This window comes from Pundamilia nyererei, unplaced genomic scaffold (genome assembly GCF_000239375.1).
Source record: "Pundamilia nyererei isolate P.nyererei 1_Seehausen unplaced genomic scaffold, PunNye1.0 scaffold00078, whole genome shotgun sequence".
NCBI classification, from domain to species: domain Eukaryota; kingdom Metazoa; phylum Chordata; class Actinopteri; order Cichliformes; family Cichlidae; genus Pundamilia; species Pundamilia nyererei.
The window spans coordinates 2164791-2190540 of record NW_005187479.1 but is presented as its reverse complement, the minus strand read 5'-3'; the positions used below and the strand labels follow the sequence as shown (position 1 = coordinate 2190540).

The 25750-nt window shown below is 40.1% G+C and overlaps 1 protein-coding gene across 5 annotated transcripts in view; it reads right to left on the bottom strand.

Moving 5' to 3' along the window:
* brsk2a (BR serine/threonine kinase 2a) overlaps positions 1 to 25750 on the bottom strand; it is a 170256-nt gene that overhangs the window by 17346 nt on the left and 127160 nt on the right. For 4 of the 5 annotated variants that reach the window (XM_005737691.2, XM_005737688.2, XM_005737692.1 and 1 more), the window contains 9 exons: positions 21743 to 21859; positions 16210 to 16243; positions 16011 to 16079; positions 14377 to 14523; positions 9469 to 9500; positions 5537 to 5701; positions 4277 to 4374; positions 3192 to 3342; positions 2896 to 2961 (listed from right to left, as the gene is read on the bottom strand). In XM_005737691.2, the coding sequence (XP_005737748.1) occupies positions 2896 to 2961; positions 3192 to 3342; positions 4277 to 4374; positions 5537 to 5701; positions 9469 to 9500; positions 14377 to 14523; positions 16011 to 16079; positions 16210 to 16243; positions 21743 to 21859 (879 nt within the window). The remainder of the gene's footprint in view (positions 1 to 2895; positions 2962 to 3191; positions 3343 to 4276; positions 4375 to 5536; positions 5702 to 9468; positions 9501 to 14376; positions 14524 to 16010; positions 16080 to 16209; positions 16244 to 21742; positions 21860 to 25750) is intronic. The other variant, XM_005737690.2, reaches the window with a different exon arrangement.

The window sequence follows — 25750 nt, the reverse complement described above, 5'->3', positions numbered from 1 at the left end:
TTGCTTCTTTGCACCTCAACAAGTCCCTGCAGATTCAGTGCATTAATATTTACAGCCCAGTTCCTTAAATGTCTAAATATAGCAAGACCTCTGCAGTTTCTGTAGTAAAGATCACAGTTTAAGGTGTTTTATTTGTGCTTATTGTAGTCTCTTAAATAAATTAATGTCAGTAATTAGCAGGCGAGCTGACTTCTTACGACTGCTCTGACTACTCCACATTCAAACTGCGTGAAGCAACTAGAGCAAATCTCTAATAAAAAAAAATCAATTGATATTCTCTCCTCCTCGCTGCAGCACTTTTCCATATTTCATTTACATATCATTAACCTCCCTTCATTTCTCCTGGCGTGTTGTTAAGATTTAAAATTAAATCAGTGGATTTCTTATGCTTTGAGTTAAGCTTTAAATGTCTTTTTAAGTGACATTTTTGCATAGAAAGATTGAAACGGACATTCACATGAGAAAGTCTCCATGTGCATTACTGCACAACATAGCTACCGCACCTTTATTCCAACATCCGTACTTCATAGGAGCAATCGAATTAACAATCATTTGTATGAAACTAAGGTGAGGGCTGATACTCTGAATGTAACTACGTGATAAATGAGAGGCAAAATGCCTGATAAAGGACAGGAATTCAGACATTTTTGTTATGCAATTTCAGATCAAGCTGTTTCCCCCCTCTCTTTCACTATTTACGCTGGTGGAAATGTATCCTGTCAAAACACATGTTTCAAAGTCAGTCCGCTCTCTGAGGCCCTCTGATCTGAAGTTCTATGAATCTTCTGCGCTGTCGACAAAAGTTTGCTGTTGAGGAAAGATAAGGTTAGGTTCAGACAAAGTCACTTAAATCTTTGGACGTTATTCTGCTACGTACGCGCTTCCCCAGCACCATCGTCTATCCACGCACATGCAAGCAAGCACATGATCAAACACAGTGTGCACAAGGACGTGATAAAAGCCAGAAAAGTTTGAAAAACACACACAAGCGCACACACCAAAATCAAGATTCACACAGACTTTGTTACTAACTTCTTTTCCCCCTACTGATCAGATGGATAGTTATGGATTGCAGTAGGGGGGAAAGACATGTATAGCAGGAGAGCAAGATTTGATTTGATTTGGAGGCAGAGGGCCTGTGGCATACCTACAATCTACCACAGCCGATAGGAAGGCAGACAGAGAAAAACTAGCAGCATGTCCTCATTAGCATAGCAATTCCATACTAACAGAGGGGGGTGTTTGGGATTGAAGGTCAGCAGCACACAAGGAACCCACAGGAAAGATAGAGACAGTGGCGATATACAAGAGTGGCGCGGTGCCCTGGAAGAAATTTGGGTATAGGGAAAAGAGCAAACAAACTGATCTGAAGCTGTATTGAAGAAAGATGCAGCAGAGCTGTTTTTGTTGACTGGAGCTGCTGATATGCAAGTTTGAGACGCAAACGTTGTCCTCATAAAATCGACTTTTAGAGCCCCTTTCTAATTCACACTATTCAAGATGTGTGTCATCACCAATCGAATTAATGTTAGCAGGCTATTATTAATGGTTTATCCAGTCAGTGCAAACTGACCTTCTTTGGGATTCTAGTTATGACTTGAAATGAGATGAGTCAGAGTGAAGGGCAGAAAAAGGCAGCTACTAAACTAAGTCAACCTTTAAATAAAGAAGAGATAAGACATGGGCCGCCTGAAGGGATGAAGAGGCACAGCAGAAGTGAAGAAACAAAAGAGGATGAATCTTAAACTAGAATTTGGAGGCACCAGCAGACAGAAGGAACAAAAGCACACATGTTTAGAAGTGGGAGCTCTTGAAACGGATTCAAAACTTCTCAAGTGGGTTCCCTCGGTGAAATGGTACGAATCAAATTCTCGATATTTTGTTGTTGGCAAAGCACTATGGAGAAAAGTTATTAATGCACCTGACATTTGAAGAACTTAACTTTAGGACTGCATTTTTTATTCTATATAATAAATGCACTCCCCACCTCTCCATTTATGCTCTGTATCTCTGAAAGCTTTTTCCAGCACTCTGCCAATCTGACTATCATTAGGCAGATCAGGTTATCATCCCCTCAGATTCAATCTTCCCCGCTGTCACAAATGTCACTGCCTCTGAGCACAAATGTGTGGTGTGGCGATATATTGGTTGTTCAAATAAGATGAAGAGAAGGATTTTAAATCAGTCCGCTGTGCCTTGTGGGGGTGTGGTTCCGGCTTGACTTGAGCATTTCTAAAATAGAGAAATGGAAAATTGTTCTGCAACTAGAGAAAGTGGGACACAGCATAGGAGAAGTGATTATCAGTGCATTCAGATTACGAAACGAAGAGATAATTGAGCTAACGGCAGAATGGAGGGGTGGGGGTAGAAATATTTAGCCTCTGAATTGCAAATGCAGTTTTCCCTGGTTTGAGATGAAACTTAATTAAAAGAGTTAAGTTAAACTTCAGAAGAAAAGCGTTAGTGTTACTTCACGCCGACTACAGAGTCAAGCTCAGACAATTCCGGTTCAGCTGGGCTCAATACAAGTTGACATCAGCTGATAGCTCAGCTCACCTACCTACACATGCAATTAGCAAACCTCATACAGGGTGTGCTATTTAGGCTGCTGTAAACGGGCTAAACCCCAGCCTATGCTTTCAGTCTCATATCTCGTAACTGCCTCTGTTTTTGCACCTATGTGTAAGGAGCCATGCATACTGTGGATTAAATAACTATCTAAACTGCTACTAAACTACAAGACATGTGAAGCAACCACAACAAGCAACATATGCCATCATCATTTAAAAACAAAGATTTGACTAGAAAAAGCCATGCTGCATCTTTCTTTTGCCTGAATAAGTGAGACAGAGAGGGGAGAGGTAAAAGCGTGAGGGGTGAGTGGCAAATGAGTACCTTTCTTCTTTGCTGCATTTTGTACTGGCATCAGGAATATCCAAGCTTTTACTGTAAACTGATTTACTAGTGAGACAGGAGATAAAGTGAGCAGAGAGTCAGTCTCTGTTTATGTTTGTCTACAATGCAGCCTGCTGACACTGGATCCAGACTCACTGTCAGAGCTGTAAAAACACCACAGTGTTGCTAGATCCTCCTCACACACAAACGCAGGACAAGGTCTGTCTTTACTGATTCATTTAAAAAGGTATTGATTTAAAAAAAGAGAGAGTTTTTCTCCTCACTTCTGCGCGTACCTTTGTCCATGCTGTGTCATATCGATAGCCCTCCTGGCCGGGACAGGTGAGCCTCCGTCCGTGACACTGAGGACCTCCATGGACTTCCTCTCTGGTCTCCTCTTGCCATGACGATTCAACATGGGAGAGTCCACTCTCTTCCTCGGAGGATCTGTGCGTGACAGAAAAAGACATGGTGATTTGGAATAAATGCAAAGCACCAGACACGTGTCCATGTTACTGCGAGTATATCTATGTGCTGCTCAGTTTTGTGTATATGTGAGGGTTTGAGTGATGTTTAGGGCTGATCGCAATGACATTTTAACTAATAGTGAATAAGTAATGGTTTCCTCCCAGACCTTGAACTAATGGCCACTGTATTGACTGTATCACATTCACTGAAGAGGGAGTCTATTCATCAAGATGTCGGTATCTCAGAGCAGTTACTCACATACACACATTTGCACGTAATACTCCTGTTTCAGTGTTCTTGTCAGAAAATAACCCTGGCAGACGTCTAAGCAGAGCATCTCCGTCTCTACTCAGACTTCTGTGGGTGGAAATCTGTGCTTGGTTGCGGTGTACGGATGATAGAATATCTTTTCTTTTTTTGAAGAGTTAATATCTGAGCCAAAGCAGTTGGGGGGTGACAGTTTTTTAAAAATAAAAAATAAAACTTCTCTGCCCTATTGACACCTTCTATTTCTGCTACTACATTTCATTGAAAAGCTTATTTATTTTCAATAAGCAGAATGCTTTTTCTACTGCAGAGCCAATCCACCGCTACTGGAGCCGATCCAATTTCTTCTTAACAGAGGAAAACACTGCAGAATCGTTCAGAAACTGGGAGCATTCATGAGTTACCTTTTTGTAGTGCTTAGTATTGTGCAAATTGGATGGTTTTGTTTGTGTAAACAGTAGTCAAATCCATGACTAGTTTAAAAAAAATCATTAAAAAACAGGCACGATTCTTACATGGTGGTACAGTTCATACGTACTGTGTGTCATATTGTGGTTTAGCTTTCTGAGTTGTTCTTTTTTAAAAGAATATCATTTTCTAATGTTACACTCTTTATGAACAATTCTCTCGTTGTTCCAGGGCTCACCAATCTCATTGCGAGGGGGAAGATTCTGGTCCTCCTGACTAGGGTACCTCTCCTTTCGATCCAATAGCAAGAAGTAGATCATCTTCTCTTGGTTGTCACTGCAAAAAGGTGGCAGTAAAAAGACTCTTGAAATGTCAGGAAAAGTAAAAATACTTAATTAATTCCTACACAACCATGCGTATAATTAGATACCTAGGGTGTGTAGGGGAAAAAAAGTACTCATACCATATCAAACTGTAAAATCCCTCACTATGATTAATGTTCTATAATCTTTTGGGATTCTTTGTGAAGCACCAATAAATATCTCTCATCATTAAAACAAAAGTTTAGTTTTACAGATCATTAAGCCGTCGTGTAATAATATGCATGCATTTTTTAAGACGCGGCACATCTCTATATGCAGAGTCGACTGGTAAGTTTATGAAAGTCTCAAAACATTACGAGTTCAACCTTTTCTTTCTCAGTAAATCAGGAAGCCTAATATCTTTAGCCTCTAGGCCAATATTCTCTATGCAAAATTCCCAGGGACTGGCCCTCTATAATAAAGACAGATTGGAAAGCAGTAGGAGGCAAAGAGACAAGGACCTGCAACTTCAGCTAAAATGAAACAGGGGAAGGGAGATAGAGACCACAGATTTTCCTCCAGTCCAGCACTATTACGAGATCCTCCCAGGAGAAAGGAAGAAAATGGAAGGGATGGGTAGAGGGCACAGTGATGGAGTAATGCTTGCTTAGCATTAAAGTGGAGAGGATAGGCAAATGTAAAATAGTGGTATAGGAGGAAAAGGAAACAAAGAAAAACTGCAACATCTGCACACTGGACACACATTGATAACAAACAACTGTATGAAAGTCAAGGACAGCATTTATACGCACGCACACACACACACACACACACACACAAAGTAGAGAAAAATATTAGAAACTGCAACTGAGACACAAATATTAAAAGCAGAACAACAACAATTTGACCCATGAGCATGTTCACAGTGGAAACCAGGATCAGTTTAAAGGGAATGTATCTGGTGGCAAACGGTGTAAGCGCCGTGTGATAACAGTTAAGTGATCTATGGCTTCTGACATCTAAAGCGACAGCCTAGCAGGATTTTACAGGAGCTGGGGAAAACCAAGGCTGAGTGAGCACACAGACACAACACACCTATCCTTTCATTGCAGTGCTCTCTTCCTTTATCAAAACAACCACCAATCCCCATTCTCTTTTTTTTCGTACTACTGTCTGCTGTACAGCCATTTACTCACTCATCTGAGAGCAGGTCTTTCAGTAATTTGTTTTTGTCTCTGAAGCAGCCCAAAGAGTGCATGCTGTCCAGTACGTCGGGGTCGATATCTTCTGCAGAGGGCAGGCTGCGGATGGTCACCTTCCTGGGAACTGGCTGCTCTGGCTCTGGTTCATTTTTGCCTCCTCTGTTAATACAAAGACATTCAAAAAGAAATAAGGACAATATCAGTGGGTTTGGTTGCCACTGCTACTAATTTTCAGTAATTTAATTTGGTTTTTTCATATAGAAACTTGCATTTGGAACACAATTGTGTAAAATCGTAGATGTACAAACTTTAATATGACCTTTTGTGTCAGTATGACTTTAGTTTATATTAAGAGACTTTTAAAGTCACAGGTTTTCCTCAGGTGTAGGCACTTTTGCATGTTCCAGAGGGTGATTGTGTCAGCAGGATTCAGGCAGATGACTTAGTCATGCTGTTATATTCAGCAACCTGCCTCTTCTACTCTGGCGTGATTTCTAAATGTAGTTTCTTCATTATTATTATTATTAGATTAATTTATGTCACCTTTGTCTGCTGTTTTTTTACATGCACACACACATTTATATTCTTTAGGGCTGAAATAAAACGTTATACTGCACAGTTCATTTTCACAAAGATTTCTATAATATTCTAGATGTTTCTTTCACACACAAATCTACTACTTCTGGAAATGCGCCAATGCTTAGAAGTTATTACAGAGACAGATTTGAACTCACACACTTCCACTTTTTACCTCCCTGAATCTATTATTTTTCCTTCAGTGAACCCAGTGAAGCATAAACCTCACTGGCAGCTATTGAAATGACACAGACCTCCACTTTTCTATATGCTGTGAACTTGTGAACCAGACCTACATTGATTGTTCACCCCACATAACCACCAACACTCCTGTTTCAGTATGTGCATATAAATTCGGGTGGTAAGGGTAATGAAAAAGAAATCTAAATATATAACAGTCCAACTTCAATAAATCAAGTCTTCACGAGGACTTATAATGCCGACCCACGGGTGAAACTGTTACTTAAGTTTTGATTTATATGGAAAGCCGGTGAGGTCATAATTCGCCGCATTCTCCCTGCTATTCAATGTTTTATTATCACCAGCTGGCTGACTCTTCTGGCAAAATAAACAATCCCCTCAAAACAGGTTTATCTGTGCTCAAAAATCAAACATTTCTTTCTTTTTAACATCCCACAGTTAGAAAAAATGAAAGCACCACTAAGCGTACTTTAGACAGACGTCAAAACATGAAAATCCGTGGTCATATCATATGGCTCCAGAAAAAACAAATCATCCACAACTAAGGAACATGGTTTAAATAGTCCATTTACCCTTTTTCCATTTTAACTGCTTATCCAATTTGGGTTCAAAGAGAGTACACCATGAACAAGTGACCAGTCCTTCACTGGGCTAACACAGACAATCGCACACTTTCACAGGCACACCAATTATCCTAGAAAAATCTGGAATCTTTGTGCTGTGAGACAGCAATGCTAACCACTGCACCACCTTGCAACCTTCAGTGTTGATACTGCATACGGCAAGTACCATGTATGTCATGCAGTCCTCCCCCTCCACCATATCTTGACCTCATCCAGGTTGTCCTGGGCATCTTGTCCAAGATCTCTACCAGCCATTTGCTCACTGTGCACCATCACCCTCGCCAGCATCTTAATGCCTCCTACCTTCATGTGTGATTCTGAGGTTCCTTCTCATTAGCCTCATTTGCCTGTCTGTACCTAGCACACAGGCTCTGACATGACTTTAGATTCCTTCTGAAATGGTACTGTGAATGCTTACTCGGCAGAGTTTGGGGCCGTGGTCAGTGGCGGAAAGGTTGGAATTGTTGATTCTATCAAAGTTGGCAATTCTGTTTTTCTGCATTTCAACAATATGAGCCCCTTTCTGTCAGAACATAAGAAGCACATAAGAGCCATCCTTGGTCTGCATTCAGCCATGAAACCATACATGAGCTACATGCATGATCACTGGCTTTTACATTTTGTCTGTTTTGCCTAATTTTCATTCTTTGAATGCAAGTTGTATTTATTTAGGTGAAAATTGTTTCATTTATTGCTAAAAGAGTGACTGATTCAATAAAGATCTTAAGGACACTAACCATTTGGTTCAGTAAACAGGAATAAGTTCTTTAGAAATTGAAAAAAGTGAAAAATGCTTAATATCAGAGAGAATAAGATGATTTTTAACTTTGCCAGCTTTTCACAGTTTCTACTTCATGGCAATTTTTTATGGCTGTAGTTTGCCGAGGTTGAATTATACTAATGTTTCTGCAACTGTTTATATAAACAATCAGTTTTACAACCTTTCTTATATAGGACTTACTGTTTTCGTGGGACATTTAGTTTCAGAAAGTTAACTAAACTATCTGTTTGGCCTGGCACTGCGTTCTTCATCATCACAGCTCCAGGCAAGTGTGCTGAAAGATTGTTGGAACAATCACCATCTAAAAATACAGGGTTGATGGCTTTATTCAATTTTGTGTCAAAAGTTTTTCTTTTTGTGATTTTGACATGTTTTTTTATTTTATTTTATTATGTTTTTACATCACAGATGAGTTGCCTGTGGAAAATGACCACATTTGTCAGACAAATGTCACCTCTCATTCATTCATTTATAAGTTCATTCATTCAGCCAGTCACTTGACAAGCCAGCCTGCCGTGCAGAGACAGATAGCATGGCAACTTCCTCACTGACAAAACTCATACTACATTAGTCTTCTTGCCTAGCTCTTGTCTCCTCTTGTTTCTTATATCAGTCTTCCTGTGTTTACATGATCTTTCAGTACAGGACAGAAACCATAACTCAGCCCCTTCCAAGATGCAGACTCTCCTCTGATGATTCATCGTTGGTATTGCATTGCCGAAAGCAATCCTCAAACCTACTGGTAAATGTTTTTAATACTTAACAAAACACTTGTAAATTATTAAAATCTATTATAAGAACACTGTTAAGAGAAAAATAAATAAATCTCATGATAATGGAGAGCATATTTGAAGACGTAAACACTTTAAATCGTGGATACAGATAAGTAGGATGCTCAAAGACACCCCCTTAAAAACTGATTTTCTCTTCTATTGAATGGTATTAAGTCAAGACCTACAGGGCTTTATACACCTTCACAAATTAAGATCGTGGATGACAAGGAGGTTAAGCAAATTCTTCCACTTGATCACTTTTCACTTTAATCAAGTAGTGTAAATTTAAAAACAGTGTAATTTTCAAAAGAGACTGACCGCACACAAAAAACTACAGTGTGGAACTACAGTGAAACAGAGACAGTTGTTTGAATGATGTTCCAGGAAAAGCCAATGTTGTCAATTTATAGCAAATCTACGGATCGATAATGGCCAAACCGGTAATGACTAGGCCCCTTTTTGAATAATGTGCTCTGGATGGAAAGCTATAAGATAGAGACACAACTGGAGCCTTTAGTAGAAGAGCCTCATGCATACTCTATTTGTGTATTCATATCTCTAGCATTTATTAATTTGTTTTCCTAGTTAATAAACTCGTTTATTTACAAGTGTACAATAAATTATCTCAAAATATTTGTTAGCCTAAAAAGGTTGGTACACCCCTTTCGGCATGTCAAACGCTGGGTACACTGAGGTTAGCTGGGTTCAGTCTAGTTTTCATCATCTCGGTTCCTGCTGCCCTGCTCTCTGTTCAGCTGACCATATGCCTCACATCCTCTTTCACGCACTACCAATTTACCCCCACAGCCTGGAGTCGTGCCCTGCTTAAATGTACTCTTGTGTACAGAGCTGGAACTCAAAGTCATTTTTCATGAGCCAGCTCCCTTCAGGTTTACAAGCCCTGCAGAATAGCTGAAGGGAGGACAGGAGTGTAAACATAAAGAAAACAAAACAAAACAGAGGACTACTTACATGTACCATGTGTGCTTCTGGATCTGTTCTAACTGGAGAAGTAACGAGAAAAGAAAAAATGAAGATCAGTTCACAAAATGCAATTCACTGGAAAATAGTATCATGTTGTTGACAAGAGAATAAAACGATAAACGAAGGTATAGAAATTGTTGGCACATTACAACGCCAGTAAGTATTGAACTTACGAAGTTTCAAGGAAATAAACCAGAGACAATACAGGCAGGTTAAGGTGTGGAAGTAAATAATGAGACCTTCAAATGTTAAGACTGCCAATGGAAAAAAAAACATATTGAGGAAAAGGAGAGAAAGGTTCAGCAAAGGCAAAAAGAGGAAGGTGATACAACTGAGCTAAACACAGAGAATATTATCTCCCTCACACATGCAGCTGACCCTGCCAAGCCCTCTGGTCTGAAGGGAATCTCCTATTCTCATCCACTTCCCATTTCACTGACTCACACACTCACTTTTTTTAATACTACCCTTGTCATCGCACATCTAGAGTGGCCACTTTGTCACCAACCCTGTCAGCGTAGTCTTTTGTCAAAAAAGGAAAAGCAGAAAGAGAGGAACAGCGGGCAAAATAGCAACAAAGGAAGATGTCTGCTAGAATGACTCCACGGTGTTTCAACTGCCCACAGAAGGAAAGCGGATCAATGTCACTGCTGGGACTTTTTAATTTGCTCAAGCTGTTGTTGTGGAACCACAGGAGATACACATGACAGCTCTAATTATTGTCACTTATTCAGATGCATAGTTCTCGTGTCAGTGTCTCCATCAATGTCTTGATGTTACCACTTCCCTAGAGAATTTACCTCTGTGCTTCAGCACCGATGCATGCCTTCCTGAGATGTTAGTGCAATCACAGAGCCGAGAAGACTGTGGTTACTGACTATAGGTGACTCTACCACAGAGGTCGTGATATTGACAAGGACACCCTGCCAGTCAGATAGAGACTAGTGGGTGACCTACTCTGTCCGACTTTTATTGAAGGCCTGGAGGCAAGAGTCTTGTATCTCACACAGGGTTGAAAGTGATGTGGTTTGAAACGTAGAATCACATCAATCATTTTCTAAATGTGTCACTACTGATTCCAGATGCTTTCAGGCAGAAGAGATGCTGTGGTGTATATTTATCAAGGTGCTGCATATGTGATTCTCAGCTTACTTGTGTTTGTAGGTCTGTAAGCAGAAAGAGAACAGTCACATGGCTGTTCAGTGGAGGAAGGACCACAATCTGTGTTTACAGTAGAGACTTACTCTGTTGTTTCAAGTCATAATATACAGAAACACAAAGTCAGATGTGTAAGTATTTGGAAACTGTAACTGAAAGATGTGCTCGAAGTTAAAACTTTCAGCTGTGATTCAAGGGATTTAACAAAAGATTTAATCCTTCTAGTTTCACAGGCTCCAAACTAATTGCATAATTTAATGATAAGCAGTCGTGTTACGGCCATGAATCAAAGAATTCCAGCTGAATGTTTTTAGCAACAAAATTACCAAGGTTGTGTCACTGCCTAAATACTTACAGACTTTATTCAATTAAATAGACAGTTAAGAACAGCTTTTACACAATGAACAAACATTGAATTAACCTCCTAAGACCCAAACTCTTTCATGGCATGCATTTTTAATTTCTCTTTGCTATGTGGGGCGACTGGGACCTGATGAATGTAAAAAGAAAGAATTACGTAGAATATATAAAACATATAATATGTACGTCCTGCTCGTACTCGATTGAACCCCATGTGACCGATGGAAATGTTCTAACTATTCATGAGATAGATTCTGCAAGGTGCCCGAAACTTGCATCGGAGATTTTGGTTCATGTTGCTGCACATCCTTGATGTGGGTTTCCTGTTCCACTAAATTCCAAAGTTGATCTCTTGGATTGAGATCTGTAAACTATGGAGGCCATTTGTGTTCGGTGAACTCGTTGCCATGTTCAAGTAACCAGTTTGAGATTATTTTAGACGATGATTAGCTCTCTGACGAGGCACATTATCCTGCTGGAGGCAGCCATTGAAAAAAGGGCGCACCGTGGTCATGAAGGGACAGACGTGGTCAACATCAATATTCAGGTAGGCTGCGCCGTTTTAGATATGCTCACTTGGTGCTAAACAGTCCAAAGTGTGCCAACTGCCTGAACTGTTGATACAAAGTAGGGGGTCTATTTATGCTTTCATGTTTTTCATCCAAATATTGCATCAGAAATGGAGACTAATATATTATAAAAATATTCAATTTTCCAATTTTGGTGAGCTAATGCTATTTGTAGCCTTGGTTTCTCTGTTCTTAGCTGACAGGAGCAGTCCCTGGTCTATTCTTCAGCTGCTGTTGCAAATCTGCTCCAAGATCTGACGTGTTGTGGTTTTAACAAGTGGTTGTCCCAGCATTTCAACAGTGTGTGAAATCACCTTTCTTCCCATTCTGATGCTTTTTTTTTTTTTTACTTTAGCAGGTTGTCTTGACAATTTCTGCTGCCATGTGATTGGCTGAGTAGCTGTTCATATTAAAAAGCAGCTGAACATTAGGCTTAAGAAGAAGAGATGTTCTTTTCTTCCACATGAATGCTAAACCCCATTTTCTTCAGCTTTACTCTTACTGTAGTCATTGCAGTCTTTGTAATTGCTGAGAGAGCAGTAACAGAAGGATCCGTAAGTATTTCAGATTCTGAGATAACCCTTGCCAATTTTGGCAAGTCTTTAAAAGATTACATTGGCCTAAAAACAATTGTCATCATTAAAACAAAGTGTTTCAGTCCACTTCTAGAAAGGTTCTGGTGTCTCTTACAAAAAACAAAACACCTTCTTTATTTCCATCTAGGAACTTTGCTCTTTATTAAAGTAATCTAGTCAATCCTCTGTATTACTCAGGTACCATGAGGAGGCAGATCTTTCCACGGTGTCTTTTATCATTTGAATACTGAAGATGAGATGATTGCACTGAGGTGGTTGGCTTAGTTGCCTCTGGGTCCCTGACTGCACAGACAGGAAATGGAGAGAAAGGCTTTTATTGGCCTAAGCCCCTTAATCCCAGGTACGTGCCCTCCCACTCAAACTCTGAGGAGGCCTTGACTTTGTGTGTTTACTTGTGTGCGTCTGCTTACAAACCTAATTAACAGAAGGTGACAATAGACCTACTGAAACACAGCCCGTATTTAGAGTCTGATTACCCCATTGATTTGATTCAGCAAACATTATTATGGAAATAATCCCACATAAGTGAATGTCATATTCCATTATGATGTCATTTTTGCCCCTCAGTGTACCTGGCTCAGGTCTGACTAGCGGTCACTATAAACTCCACGAATGCTCGATCTAACGAGGATATTTGACATTCCTCGAGGTTACAACACATCCCCTGAGCTCTGTGTGGAGTCCTGATGCAAGAGAGGAGCAGACAGGTAGCATATTCTCTCCCAGCAGCATAGTCTGCATGTAACCCTTTGACTAGGACATTGCTGGAGGCTGGTGGACATATCTAGGGAATCTCAGGGTGACCTGTCCTCATCAGACAGAGGGACCAGAAAAATAAATAATATAGTGTGCATAGTGCATAATAAAAAGGTTTGATCTTTCTGTTTCTTGTTTCAATACAAATGAGCATCCTGCATATGAACATCTCTTTTCATGTCGGTTTCTAAACTTTATTTTTCTGCTGCTACTCCTGCCGCTGTTTTTCACATTCCTGTTACTTTACTCTTACTCATTCTGACACGGTTTGAGATGATTTAATGCATAAAGAAATGGAGCAGCAACATTCGCCAAGGGTGGTGTCATCACCACCCTTGGCGAATGTTGTTGGCAAGTGCATGAAAATAGTTTTGTTTGATGCACTGATTCACAGAGATACCTGGAGAAGCTGTGTGCATACAGTAAAAATGAGGATGTGATTAAATACAGTAACTTGCAGACTGGGTGTAGCTTTGTGCACTGTTCTGAATGTGAAATGCAGGATAACAAAGAAGGGCTCCACTGTCTCTCTGGTAAACATGTCCGTTTTTTAGTTCTTTCATTATTTACATTCGCCTTTGTCCATCTCTCTCAACCCGACACTCCGTCCTTTATATCTCTGTTCTTGCTCTCTAATCTGGTTACCTTGCCAAGGTGATCAGTGTGCGGTACACAAGCAACACTCCTCTCCTGAATCCACACAATGTACTTGAACTTACACAGAACTGGGAATGATACAAACACATTTGTATCAAGAAAGAACAACAGCACCAAACTGATACTATATATTTTAGTTTAAGTTAGTTGATCTTACTCTTACTCCACATCTGTCCAAATATTTTCCAGGAATAGTTTCTTGAATTATGTATAAAATTAATTTGTAGTTTCTAAAATGTAATTAGTAAACACTGTTGGTAGTAAATATTAACTACGAAATATTTTTTGCTGATAGACTGTACTGTTTAAGTTCTAGGTACTATACGAATACTGAATTAAACTAGATAAAAGTAGAACCTTCTTCACTCCATTTGTGGGGCAGGTTATTGCATCCATCTTGGAGAACTTTCAAAAGCTGTTCAGTGGAAATATGCTGTCTCATTTGCATCTGTCTTTTAATGTAGTCCTAGGCAGACTCGGTGATGTTGACGTGATAATAGGACATTATGTTGATGCTGAGGACTCTGCAAAGCCATGTTATCTGTTGCAGAAGTTCCTCTTCTTATTGAAGATTGCTCTTTATGATTCTGTCTGTATGTCTGGGCTTGCTGCAATGCTAACAATCTTAACTTCTAAAATGCCCCTAAAACCTCTGCACCATATTAGATTTCATGTCCCTTTTATTCCCTATGCATAAAGAGGTAAGGTTGCAAAGTGTACTGAGTACTTTTATGTGCATAAAAGATATGCACAAATACACACAATTCTGAGTTAACACCGAGTCTCTTTACTGAACTGACCGTTAATCTTTTAGAGGCATCCACTTCAATCATGCCACGGAGAAGGTTCTGACAATCTGGAGGGATGAAGTGTGGCATGTGAAACACACCCAGCTTCACCTTCTCCAAAAGATTCCTTAAGTTGTCATCATCAAACGGTAGGGCGCCCTGAAGAAACATAAAGGCAGAGAAAAGAGAAAAGAAAAGAGACTGAAATAATAGTTGGCAGACGTGACAAGTAGGAGCAGGGAACTAAGTAGAGAAGAAAGAATTTGCGCTTAATACAACAGCAGCATTATGACAGAGAAAATGATTTTAACTGACTGAAGTCACAAAAGAAAAAAAAGATTATTAATGACTAACAAGACTCGCTAGAAGAAACAAAAACACATTTCGAATCTTAATCCTGCACGACTTAAAAATTCAGCTTGCTTTCGCAACTCATTCAACTCTCCAGTTGGAGCATTTTGCCCTAAACAGCAACGCTAAATAAATAATAAACAGCAGTGAGCTGAAAACAGGGCTTCGCTAATAATTACCCAGATTTCTCATTTACCTCATTCATTTAGAATTCTTTCATAAGAGTCATTTATCAGAGGGTGCTGACACCTCACAGATGTAGCAATTTGATGAATGGCAACCTCAATCACAAGAGAAGATGGAGGGGTGGAGAAAGATGGAAAGGGTGAGGAAAGTACAGAAAGAGCTGCTGAGAAATAAAGAGGCAGGAAAAAGGAAGGTAGACTTGTGTAACAGATGATCTGAGTGCAGCCTAACTCCTGCGGAGTATGCGTGTCTCCCACAATCAGACAAATGGTTATCTCGCGGCTAGTCAGCAGGACGAAACTGAAGAGAGACAGCATTTTTCTGCAGTCAAGCAGCAGAGGCGGAAAAAAAAAACTTTTGTTTGGAGCGAGAAAAGCGTGGTCATGATGGAGATAATGGTAAGCAACATCAGTTTTATGCAACACAACAGTACTAAGTATACTATCCTTAAAACAAGTGCACACACACATAAGACAGACAGAGTGGAGGGAGAGAGCGGCAAAAACAAAGACAAATACACAGGGCCTGTGGCCAAAAGCTGCCCTGTCAGCATTGGTATTTATTTTAGGCTCTTGTCTTTCAGTTTGGCTGCATGAATTATTCATGCAGCTGGAGTGTGTAGGAACTACAGTACAGCTGTTGATGAAACAAAGCTTCGGGGCTGCATGGCTGGGGAACCACAGACATAATGCAGCTAGAGAATAGACCTGATTATGGATACAGCGTCGTCTGTGGGTACAGGATAATGAATAAAAAGATGCTTCTTTTCTCTGATCTTCTGTAGCACAACTATATCAGCTAGAGGGTGTTTCTGCAACATTTAGGGTTTTTTTCATTTAAATGACAGAATTTGAATTTAACTCCTTAACACCTGAGTTTATGTCAGAGGCTCCGTGGTGAGTTTAGGCTAGCACTCTCTTTTTATTTCTCAAGCTTCACTTGCGTTCTTTATTTATTCACTACGATGCAAAGGCTAGACTTACTCCTGGATATGACACAAAAGCAACACTTCATGGCAAAATTGTATTACGCAATATGCCTCTAGAGATGTTAAACTGGGTGTCAGTATAATATTAACATCATTTACTGAAGAACAAGCTGACACTCACCACCAACAGAGCAAAAAGAATGACCCCACAGCTCCAGACGTCTGCTTTCCTCCCGTCATACTTCTCTCCCTAAGGGCAAAACATTGTATTAGACAAGTTTAGACTGAACGTTAAGGCCAACTGAAACAAGACGGAGGATGACTAAAAATAAGTTAGCACAGGAGGAATGAATATTGTGATTCTGTGAGTAGTCACTTACCCTGATGACCTCTGGACATGCGTAGTGTGGAGATCTGTTGGAAAAGGAGCAAACAGATACAGAAGGTTCAAGTTATCTAAGGACTTTTTTCAGTTGTGCTGCAGAGTAAATAAAAGTTCACAACAGATAAAACAAACAAGCATAAGTCACTGTCTGAAAATATGAAGACAACAATTTATGCAGACAGTAAAACTCTCCAGCGAACGTAGATCAAGATGTGTTTTAGGAGTTTAGGGGTCCTGAGAGTGTTTGGATGTCCTCTGCCTTGCTCAGTCAAGGGCATCCTCTCACAGCAGACGGTGAACAGACCCACTAATCTTTACAGCCCCTGGATAGACTGACAGTAAAGCCAATGACTAGATTGACATATCAATATCATATGAAGATTTATGGAGCTACCTTGCAAAGACCCCTCCATAAGCCCAGGTCTATGGATGAGTGCAGCATATGGGTGATTTGTTACTCTATATATTAATTCTTCTCACTGTTTGACATTCCTATATTTTTAAGGTATTCTCTGGAAATCAATTAATCAGATAAAAAAACTTAATTTCTTTGCTCCTCAAAACAAATCACCTGTCTCCCTAGACCTCCTACCATTATGAAATGTGTCTCACTCTGTTTAATGGCATAGCATTTGGGTCGACTGAGGGACTACGTAGTTTGTAAACAGCCTTTAGATTGGCTGTTTTCTTGTGCACTCAAGAATACCAGCTCTGACAGCCCAGCTTATTCAGACTGTCAAAATACTGGCCAAAAACAAACACGGCTACCATGCCAACTCGGGATCTCCAAGTGCCTGTGCAAATAAGTACTTGATGACTTTTCTTCAAAGAAAAAAACCCATCAGCTCTGCACTCATTTTACTTCATGAAGGCCACAACACACAAGGCATGCAAAACCTATAGCTTTGTCCCATTTAGGTCATTCCTTGTCAGTTCATCAAATGCCACACGTTCCCCTACAGCTTTGGTTTCGACAGGACTTCAAATCTACTGTCAAAGACTGGGAATGCAAATATTTTATTTCTTCAAGCATCCACCATTCTATGCCACACTCTTTACAGCCTATATTCACAGAGCCATAGTAGCAGATAATGACACAGAAAAAAAATATGGAACTTCACGTGTAAAAACATACCTAACCTTCATCCATTGGGACACTTAAATCAAAAAAACCAAAACAACAGAAACGCGAAATTTTAGCATTTCTTCAGGCAAATTTGTGAGAGTGAGGTGGGAGTTTTTTGTTTGTTTTCTGTACGGTTTCTTTTGTGTTACATTTCATGACTTCAGATGGGTTCAGATGAACTGACCCACATATAAGAGGTGGAAGTAGCCAATAGGTCAAATAGCTGAAGCCAATGCATCGGTACTTTAAAGCGCAGTACCACTGGTGGTTGCTACAAAAAAGGATCCATGTAGTTCTTTTATAACGAAAAAAAAAGAGGTAAGTCAGTAAAACGCTTCATGTTATTAGGATTTTTTGATCAAAAATTTTTTAAATAAATGTATTACTCTTTTATCTAACGAAAATGTTTAATGTATTCATCCTCTAAAGGTGCGGCCACTTTTGGTATGCCTTAGGAACACCGGGTCTAGGATGAGCTTCATAGTGCTCACTTTGAAACACTCAGTCCACTCATTATTTTATGTTTAGAAAGCCCCTTCTGCTATTATGATAACATTCTGACTTTTTGAAAGGCTAACCGAGTTCAGCTGCAATGTTTCCCACTATCACAGCTCTATTTAGTAAGTAATTTGCTGCCAGCGACTCGCAGCACAAGCTTAACTACACCAGGTATACAGTGTTTCATTAAGTTAACAACCATTCAATGACACGATAAAATCCATCCGAGTACGCTTCAGTGAACAAGCCAGTTAACGGGGTCAATGCTGCAAAGTTCCTTTCACATTTGATTGCGGATCAAGTATGGGTGATATTGTAGAAACATCCATGCTGCTCACACCAGGTTCAGGTTATATGGTGGGACACTAAAGATAAATAGAAAACCGTGAGAGCCACTTCCCACTGACCAGAAAAATATAGTCTTTAGAAAAACAGTTCAACGTGGGTTTGGCATTACATCAGTCTTTTCTCTGTCTTTCTCAAACTAACACCACTAGCATCACATAAATAAAATCAACAGGCAGGAAAGGACTGTCTTCTATTTTCAGAGGGCAACAAATAACACAAAATTGATGCATAAAAAGTTGGCTTTATCTCATGTATAGAGTTCATGAGTCGTAACTGTCTAGAGAGGGATTTCTGGACCTCTACAATACACAGTATACTGGACACATATGTATGAAGGGATGTATCGTGATCTTAAGAGATGTGAATTACGACAGAAGCATTGAAAGAAGCGCTGAGACACTGAGACATAAAGCTGATCTTCATGAAAATTCATCTTTTTGGACTAAATCCGTGCACTTCCTCATTGCATATAAGATAATTTCCTTTCATCAATCTGTGCCATGGAATTATAGTAAATAAACAGTAAGCAGTGATGAACTCCCAGCTGGGTTTGTACAGACAGAGGAAGAGGTTGTATTTGCATCCCAGAATCCATATTTGAATATGCTTGCCAATGCATCTGCTATACATCTGTATGTCTGCACGTATTTATGTATGTGCTCTGAGGCTCCCACTACTCTACCTGGGGCAAGTTTCATCTTCACTCAGCTCCATTACCCACAGCAAATGGAATACATTTGTGTCAGACTGCTGCATGATGAGAAGGGGCCAGATAAATGTGTTTAATTAAAAAGTGTCATATCTACACTTAGAGACGGGACATTCAGAGGGGCATGAATAATCAATAACAACACACGTACACACATATTAGGAAACAGCACGAAGACACGAAAACATTAATGGCGCCAACATTCTGCTATGAGACGTACATGCAAACAGACAAGATCTAATCAAGACTGTAAGGCTCGTGTTTTTGGTGCCGTAGGGTTGTTCAGATAGACACCTGATCTCTCTGTAAATGTGATTGCCAATCAAGATGCTATTTGCTTGTTTTCTCATTACTGTATCAAATTATTATCATTAGTAATAATGTAAAACTAATTTAATTTGCAAGCCATCATTTGCAACTCCAACACACATGGGAAGCCATATGCATACACAATACAAAAGCATGTCAATACATATCCACACACAAACATGGACACATGTGCAAACTTTGAAATTAATATGAAGATGGGAAGTGGCTAAATTTATTGATTGGAAAGAAAACAGTATTTCTCTCAATTGTCTTCTCATTTCCTGAAGGTGGTAGGTTCTGTGTTTGTGCCGTGTTTGTGTCAGGGAAACAATTTAATGTAAGGGGCTGCTTTTATCTTCACTCTTCTCTCCTATATATTCCCTCCTCACAGATGTGGAGTCAGAGTGGAGGAGAGACAGATGCAGGGCACGCAATGTCAAATGACTTGATGACGACTTATGTTATTAGGAGCGCAATCAAGTGTTAATCTGTAAAAACAAAAAAATCGTGAACAGATGTGGGCCCCAACCAAACTGCGTGCATGCATTTGTTTCATGGACAGCTCTGTGTTCATGCTTTCAACAGGGTACTTTTAGTACTTTATAAATTTAAGAGGGCAAAGAATATTCATTCCACCTCTATCAAATTAAGGCTTCCTCCGAGTGAGTGGCAGCAGAATGCAATCAAATATAGATCAAGTTGGTCAAAAGATACTGCTGAGTAAGAGCTGCTGCATATAGGCTTTCTAGGAAAATAGAAAACTTTAATGTGGTCATCAAAGCTGAACAATGACTAAACGGTGGACACATCTGACTTGCAGATTGCTATGCGCACTGCTTTGAGTTGGCCTGATCTCTACCGATGAGTCATGAGAGCTTAGGCATTGTGCGACTGCTGAAAAAAAATTATGCAACAGTTTCAACTGGATGCATGTGTTTGCATGCACATGCACAATGAACGCGCGTGTGTGTGTGTGTTATATAAAGGGAGGGAGTCAGAGACAGAGAGGCACCCAAACAAGCAGAGGACATAGGGACTTAGAGGTGAGGGATGAACTAAGCCTGTTCTGTGTGCGCATGTGTGTTGCTGTATTGCGTGTGTAAAGTGTGTGTAACTTCAGTTTCAGCTGATTTGGAGGCTTAATCTGGACAGAATCAATCTGAGCTGGGGACAGCTGTCACAGAGCATATATCCAGCCGTGCATAGAGTGTCATGTGCAAATGCAGAGGAAATATTTTCCCAAGACATCCACTTTACAAACAAGATAACAACTTAGACCACTCAGTTTGAGCAAATTTGTGGAACCATTTCTAGAGTGTTATGGATGTCTGTCACAAGTGTGTGCAAGACTTTGAGCCAGCTCTGACATCAAAACATGGACTCATCATTACTTCCCTATCGAGTGCCTGCTTGTGTTCTATATATGTTTTAATAGGTGAACTATACCTACTTATCAAAACTCTGTTATTTTACTCCATCACTAGACAATAAGATTTCATTATCTTGGGAAAATAATTGGAGATTATGTATAGGATTTTCAGGAGCAGGACCACGCCTCCAAACACGCTACTTCCGGCTGTCATCTATATAGGTTCCCCTAGTTCTGCAAGCTGATCATTCTCGTTTACGTGCTCCACCCTCCCTCTGTCCTTCTTCTCCATTCTTCAACTTTTTCACTTCTGTTTAGTACATGGGGATCTGCCAGGCCCGGGAGCCATCGCCAGTCCCCTTCGAGGCCTTCGCCAAACCGCAGCTCAATTCACGTCAAAGCATTCACTTTTACCTACTAAAACGCTGTCAAACTTAAATGAGGACGTGGGCCCAGCTAGTGATAAAGAGAATAAAATAACAATGCACTTCTATCATATTGGGTTGTGCTTACATATTCAAATCTTTTTGAAGTGAATTTAATGGAAGAGTGAAATGCTATAGTGCAGCAGTGAGGTGTTTCTGTTAATCCATGGTGTCACTGAGTTTATGACCCCAGTGCTTAAAAGTCATCATAAAGTGTGTTGCCTTTTATTGATAAATATGACCCTGCACAATGACCGCCACACCTTAGGGTTGAAGAAAATCACTCCCACAATAAAAGAGACCTCGGTCCTTTTTCGAGTGTAGTCCCACTTTAAAAGTGACTCTTCCTGCAAGCAAATTCATTAATGTCATGGGATTGATGTGCCTGGTGCGGTTGTGACTGTTAGATCATAAACCCAGTGTGAAATATTAGAAGACGGGAGCAGTAATGTGTGGCCGTGGCCCTGGCCACGCTCATCGCCAGATACCACAGTCGGTGATAGACACTGAAAGTGTCTCCTGAAGAGATCAGCACAGCACGATTATGGGCACTTTGACAACGCTGCACCTAGCTGAGAGCCTGATGGCTCTACTCACTCCACTTAGTCTCTCTGAATTCTCCCCGTTTTCCTCTTCCATAGCAGCATTTCCACCTCCACTATGACCTTTTAATTACTCCCTCGGGACATCTGATATCTAATATCATTCAGTACATACAGACATTACATTTGTGATTCTACTTACCCACAGCTGGTTTCCAACAAACTATCGCCAACCTGAAGGGAAGCCATGCCAAAGTCTGCTATCCTGATGTTGTTCTTTTCATCTAGCAAGAGGTTCTCTGGCTTTAGATCCCTGTGACTGAAAGAAAATGAGATAGAAACATGCAGCAGTTAATGAAACGTGAAAAAGCTCATCATATTTAATAAAAGCAAGTGATACTGAGGAGAAACAAAAGGGGTCCTGAACGGTATATCAAACACCTGTACACCACACTTGGATCCATGCATGAACAAGACATAACAGTAACCAGCTATTGCTGCTACCATCGTGCTCTTGGCAACACCTCTCTCCTTTGATCTGTCCAAGCTAAAACTAAGGGCTCCCACCTTGTAACTGCACTGGTAAAAGGTGTGAGAGCCCCCTGCTGTGTCCTTTTCTCCTTCGGTTTCCTTCTCTCTTTGTCCCTCAGCTCCTTCCTCTCATCTCCCAGACAGCCACCAGCAAACTGGCTGAGCAAAGGGCATCAAGGGGAGGCAACCGCAGAGGTGGTGTTCATTAGATGCCATTCAGTACCACTAAACACAGCAAGGGGGATAATATCCAGCAGACATAATCTCCCTACTTAAAAGGAGCCGTTGAGAGAAATAACTTTCTGATGCTGACTCTGAGGTTAAGACCTCAATTTTGATGAGTGGCTCTTCAAAGAGGAGTGGCGTTAGCATTTTATTGGATGTTTAACATCTCTTCCCGGGTTGAGGGTTCTATTACATCATACTGTACAGTTCTTGTGATGTCTGCCAATGCTGAAGAGGGTAGCACAGACATGTATATGTATGTGTATACGCTGACACTTACTTGGCTATCTTTTCTACAATCTTTATGTACTTCCTTAGTTTCCATTTTGTTTTAATAGGAGGTCTTGGGTATTGGAGAGCCCCAGAGTTATCTCGACTTTCATCTTCCTGCTACTCCAATGATAGAAAGGGGAGATAGAACAATAGCTGGATGTGACTGCCTTTGAAGAGTGCCTCATCACAATGGACATTTAACCTTAGATGACATCAGTTGCTGTAAAACTCGTTTCCTGTCCTGAGGGATTAACTGTCAGCTGGCTTGTTATCATCATCCTGGCAGTCTCTGTGATCTCAGCTATAATTGAAATAAAACATAGATAGCATCTAAAACAGTTCTCCCCAGGCTAAATCTTTCATCAATTCACACAACCATCATTTGACTGTGATGCAAGTAGCCTGAGAGTTTTAACTAGCACTGTCATGGGGAAGGAACAAACATTTACGAAACTGCTCCAGGGGCACCAATATGAGAGTGTCTGAACAGTGCATCTGCAAGGTGCATGCATGTGTTATTATTTTTGAGTGGAACAAAAAAAAGGAAAAGCCTGAAAAATTTGTGCACCAAAGATTTCAGCTCTCAGATTATTAATTAATTAGCTTATACATTTTTTAAAAGTAAGGTATCAGATCTCAGACCTTAAGTAGCCTGTGGGTGCTAAGGCTGAGTTTACAAAAACTCATCGCATATTTCCCAAAAATCATCCATCAAGGGTTCCTTTACCCACCTACCAGCTCACAAAGCAAGAGAATGGTAGAGCGAAGAGCAAAAGGAATACCAGTTCTGAAACCTACCATCACACAATCATGAAAAACACTAAAGATGAAAAGTGAATGACTTGTAAGACAGCATGGTGATCCTAAATACACCCCAAAATCCACAGCCCCTAGAGGTGCAAGCTCAAGTTTCAGCTACAGCCCACACATTCCCTAAAATCACTGAAAATCTTTGGATACACATTAAAAAGACCAGTGCATGCAAAACAACCCAGGAACCTCAAAGAGCCACACCTACACACCTAACAAATAAAAACTGATAGCATGTGAAGCGGCTCCAAAAAAGTCTTTATAAGCTGTGATACTTTCCAAAAGGTGTAAGCACAGACTATGCAGGGTGCTTTAATTTTTGCTTCTGGTCCTCTCCCTGAACTGTCTTCATCAGATGCAACAACAAAAATTAAGTTTGTCTCTTAAAGAGCACTAAACACGGCATAAAGAAAGTGCGTTGTCACAGGCCCATCACACGTAAAACAAACAGTCAACACTCAAGAGGTTGTTCCACAAAAAAAGGCAACAGCACATTTAAGCAGTGAACGCACCAGAGGAACAAATTGCATCTAAATGCTTTATTGGTTGTCAAGACCCTGGTATCTATAATGGGACATTAAACTGCCTCTCTGTCACATTAGACTGCACTTTGCTACTGTAATGCTGCTCACACAGCACACCTCACAGTAGGGATATTGTGTATGTCAAGGTGGAGGCTGTTAAACAAATTCAACAATTGCAATGGCATTGAGTAGTTTTTCTTAAAAAGAATAGGAGTTGCATACCACTGGCTTGCTTGAGGAATCAAAGACAAAAAGAAAGAATACACTAGATGCCATGGATGCATATAGTTTTTGCAAAGTTCTATGAGAATTGTATAAATGCTGCTATGCTTGCTTTAAATGGATCATTTGAAAAGAACAGAATAGAAAAATGAAAATGCCAAAGGGGGGGTGCATAATTTAAAGTTTAGTACTGTCATCCATCATTTCCATGCAGTCTTGCCTTTGTCTTTAACACAAGCCTGTCAGTTCACTATGCACTATGCTCTGATGATGATTCCTTGTAATTTAAAGGTGATATGTGTTTGTCTACAAAATCTACGTGTTATCTGAGCGAGGATTTTACCCCAAGGGGCTGTTGGACATGATTCTTGTAACCAAACAGCGTACGCCTAATTGCCTGTGATCATTTGCACATATTTTGCTGATATGTTGTGTTTTACAAGAGGTTGTAATGGCTTTGTCCTCTTGGGGCTCACATCACTATAATTTCTCAGACACGTTTATGGTGATGAGCAGTTTTATGACTAGTTTGGAGCTCAATGAAAATATACTTTTCTCATGCTGACACATTTGACATATACCATGTTTTAATGTCGCTTTTCATTAGGCCAGCTCACACCAAGAAATGTGGCTCTAATTGGAGCCACGAGAACACTTACAACTAACACTAATGGATCAAATGCATCTTTTTGACCTATTACCATGCCAGGAAAATGACTCACCTGTTTTTGAATTTTCATGAGGTACTACAGTTATCCTGGTGCAATACAGTGCACAGAGTGGGGTTTAAAACCACTGTTGAGAATCAAAATGCACCCATTCAGCCTTCGGCGCACCCTGGTGTCGTTCTCCTCTTTCTACCTTTCTGTTTTCCTCTCAAACTTTTTTAGGTTTCTGGTGACCCAATTAGAGAGAGAGACCAAGCACATTCACTTAGAGAAAGCTTTAGGCTAATATTGTATGGAATTAGAAAAAGAGGACAACTCTGACTGCTGACTTGAATGTGCTAAGCAAAATCCTTCATTAGCCAGTGGAGTTAATTATGTATTCAGAGCAATGAGGGACGAGAAAGATAAAAATGCATTTTTAAATTTTTTTCAGTAATGTAGTTGCATTGCGGCTTAAACAAGTGAAAAAATAGTTATGTTTGCATCAGCTACACACTGCTTAATAGCACAAGAAATCATTTAGAGCCTTCATCAAAGTCAAAGTATTTAAATATTTTCAAATTTATTTGATAAAGATAAAAAAAGGTGATGCTTCTGTCCAGACTGAGTGAATGACAGTAGACTGGGGGAATTAATTATTTGATCCCCTGCTGAATTTATGATATTGAGCACCTACAAATAAATGAACAGTCTCTAATCTTTATGTTACTTATATCGAGCCAGAACACTGAAGCTAGGTTGTGGATGGGTCTTTCAGCATGACAATGACCCAAAACATACCGCCGAGCAATGTTTCCTCTAAGCTGCGCGCGTGCGCAATTGCGCACTGCTGGCACGGTCTGTGCGCACATAAAATCTGCGTTGCGCATAAAAAAAATCTAACCTGAATTGAAATTAAAATTAAAACTTTAACAATTCTGTTTTGCAGTGTTAGTCAGTAAGTGACTGGCTGCTCCC